At 39.6% G+C, this 3583-nt stretch overlaps 1 protein-coding gene across 1 annotated transcript; it reads left to right on the top strand.

Annotated features, from left to right (window-relative positions):
* Window positions 1–1339: 1339 nt before the first annotated feature.
* Window positions 1340–2355, top strand: Bfra_005329 (uncharacterized protein; the record flags this gene model as incomplete). Its single annotated transcript, XM_037335713.1, has 2 exons — window positions 1340–1576; window positions 1651–2355. 2 exons carry the CDS (start codon window positions 1340–1342, stop codon window positions 2353–2355), a joined length of 942 nt encoding a protein of 313 aa, XP_037192808.1.
* Window positions 2356–3583: the final 1228 nt, after the last annotated feature.

Raw genomic sequence — 3583 nt, forward strand, 5'->3', positions numbered from 1 at the left:
TAAACCTTTAATTAAGGTTTCAATTATATATATAAATATAAATCTCTTTAAAAAATATTCTTTTCGAAAATATAAGTAAAACAATAATAAACTAAATAAATATATCTAAAAACTAATAAAAGTAATAATAGTAATATTCTTGGTAAATCTAAATAAAAATGCTATTAAATATATTATAATCTCTATATTCTTTATATTAAGAATTAATCCAAATAGTTAAGCGATTTTAAATAAATTGTAAATAATATAACCGATTGCTTTAAAGAGCTGTAAAAACAGATACAATCAATTCTTAGAATTTACAATTAAGGAAAAAAGCCTGAAGAGCTTCGATTGGAACTATATGTGCTAGCTATGTATACGTGATCGGTTATGTGCGGCTATGCGTATGTGAGTGAGCGCCAGCGATTTGAATACGATTCGTGACAACTTCCACATAACCCTAAAGGCAGCTCCCGTAACATGAGACGCCCCCTGTCACAAGACACATCTATGAATTTCTGAATTGGAAATTTTCTGGGGCAAGTCTACAAAGGCGTTATTTATATCTCATTTTCTTTAAGTATTTATCCCTAAGCAGACCATTTTGCCAAAGAAAAAAGAATATAGCTGATTATACTATTGACCATTCTACTCACCCCACCGATCGCCGCTTCTGCTATATCCCCCTGTTTGTTTCGAAGTTTAGAGTCTTTTGTAAATTCGAAGCACTTAGGTAAAGTTCCTATCACGAAATAACATGGTTCTAAATTTTAAAGATACTCAGAGAGGTAAAGCATATAGTCCGGACGTTACACCAGTACAGCAAAAGGATCGACATGTTTCACTGCTTAGTAATATACATTAGCCGAGATACAAGTTATTACGTTCACAGCCGATCTATATATATCTTTTCCCCTAGCCACGATTTTCAAGCATAATTCCGTGCGTGGCTTAGAATGTCACACGTGTGGCGTAGTAACATGCTTCTCGAACATTCCATGCGTTAGGTGCGCAGGAGCGCTGGTGCCTGGGCCCAGGAGAGCGCGCTCTCATCTCCTTCCACATTATCATCGCGACGATAAATTGGATAGAGCCAGTCAGTTTTTGACCGCGACCTCCATAGAAGTTACGAAAGTTGCGCTGCGACGGAGGGACATTATAGCCCAAGTTTGATAGCTCGGGAATTGGACGCAGATGCATCGTAGCGCTGCTTCCCTCTGCTGCACCGCCCTACCCAACGCAACAAGAACCTCAACAATAGCAACGACGATTTCCTTGACTTGAGTCCAGCGTACAAAGAACCCTCCTGGATCTATCATCAATCGTACAGATCGTCTCAGACTAAGCTAGCGGAGCGATGGACCCACTCTCGTTAGTCTCGAGTGTCGTCACTGTTGTACAGATCTTCACGCAAACTATCCGTCGCCCAATAGATCTTGTTGACTTATACGGGGTATTTGGAATCTTCTTATACTTGTTCGGTAGTCGAACGACCTGGCGTACTGAAGCACACGTGCTTGGGACTGTGAGCGACGACGATGCACTCAATTTCAAGAAGTCGGTCCAGGACGAGTGCACTATGATATCTGTAGCGGTACGTTCCTCCATACAGAAAACCGTAGGAAGTTAATTGGGTTGGTACTATACTGACCCTCATTGTTATTACAGGCAGCTATCGTAGCTCAGATTGCAATTACCGGTTTATCCTTGGACAATCTCAGTCAGACACACTGGATTGTAAAGGCATCCTTTGTTTTCAGCATCATATCCTCATTAATAGCAGTATACTATGCTTCCACTCAACAACGAGTGATGGGACGACTACTACAGGCGAAACAAGTACGAGGTTGGATTCGAGGCAGAGTTTCTGCACAGAGAGGCGATTCTCTTTGGCAAATCAAAAGATCACATAAATTTCGAGGCGATCCAACTGACTATATTACACTAGCATCGAGCAGAGGAAATTTATCGCCCGATATCATAGAGCAGTGCTTTACTCCAAGTATAGTATCCGTCATCACGATATCAGCACCGCAGATTCTTCTATCAGCCTCACTTCTCTCTTTACTACTTGCGCTTGGAATGTATTTCGGCTTTGTCTGGACTCGACACCTTGACGTAGACACTGGGAAAGACGACAGCAGAAATGTGCTGATCTTCTATTTGATCACATTAACCCTGTGCTTTGCAGTATACTCCGTTTCCCGACTTATTCAGGATGATGATGTAAGAACCGAGAGAATGATTCTTTTGGAGTATGCTGGGGACTTTTTAGAAAAATACGCTGATGTTGCGTGTGTTGGAGACCGTACTGAAGGTGTCGCTGGTGAGCCCAGTGATGCGCCCACCTCAGAAGCTGCAAACATTGCGTAGGAATTTGCATGAAGATATGAAAGCTTTCATGTTTGTAAATTCAGGTATAAAACAAGGGTTATAAGCCCAATGATAGCAATTCTTCATAAGATTTTCATGTTGTACATGTTGTCGGTGAGTTGATAATGACATTGTGTTTAACAATTGGTCTATCCGTTGACAGCTTTGTATTGCTCGCCAGGCACCATGTGTATTTGGCCTCCAGTATAGAGATGAGAAATGCTTGCTGGGACATCAGTGTTCGTGGTTGCGAGGCATCAAAATGATGTGTTTCTCTTGATCTGTCTTTTGGAGCTGTGCACAAGGCCACCGTTTTGCTCTTATCGGAGGATGTCGAGAAACGGGAATGTTTCGGCAAGGTACAGACTCGCAGCCACACCTTTGTCAGCCACTAATTCCTACCGAGGTTACTATAGCCACACCGCCACTGACCAAGATCCTTGATCGCTTGCCTGAAGGAGGTATCAGCCTATGTGGCGATGGCGTGTACCATGGCTGTCTGTAGCCGCTACAATACTGAGAATAAACTTTTACTATCGTGATCACACTCGGAGATCTATATCTGATGGTTTTGTAGATTGATTAAGGAAAAGAGCTTAATAGTGGTATCGCAAGTCAAATGGCCCTAATATAAGTTGAAAGGAGGCTATCACGGAGCGACAGGCAGGGGATTTAGATTTGGAAGCAATTGATAACTTTGCCGAATATGGCAAAGTTATAGCAGGGTCAGATTTAAGATTAAGACGTAGCTCAAAGAGCTACGATACAGGATCTTCCATATTGAAGATATACAGAATTTTCATAGCAAGCTAGCCCTATTGGACTAGTATCGCTTATCTAATCGGTCACGTGTCGACCCAGAGTCGACCCCATGACAGAGGCTCTCTACAAAACAAAAGGGCAACAACGATGTAATAATAATCTTCAAAGTTAATAAGTTAGAAATGTTTAGATAAAGTATATAAAATATTTAACAATAAAAATAGATAAAAATTTCAATAGATTTATAAATTTATAATTATTCAAACTTGAAGTATTTATATTTTATATTATAGGAGCTATCTCTAGGGTTATATAGAAGTAACTAGAAATCTCTCGAAATAGTTTAGACTAGACTTCAAGTAGGGATTCAAAGTGATTATAATTAGTTATAATTCTTATAATTATAATAATAAAACTAATAATTATTTTTAAGTATAAAACTTTATATTATAATAAAACTTATTCC

This window comes from Botrytis fragariae (assembly GCF_013461495.1).
Source record: "Botrytis fragariae strain BVB16 chromosome Unknown tig00000054, whole genome shotgun sequence".
NCBI classification, from domain to species: domain Eukaryota; kingdom Fungi; phylum Ascomycota; class Leotiomycetes; order Helotiales; family Sclerotiniaceae; genus Botrytis; species Botrytis fragariae.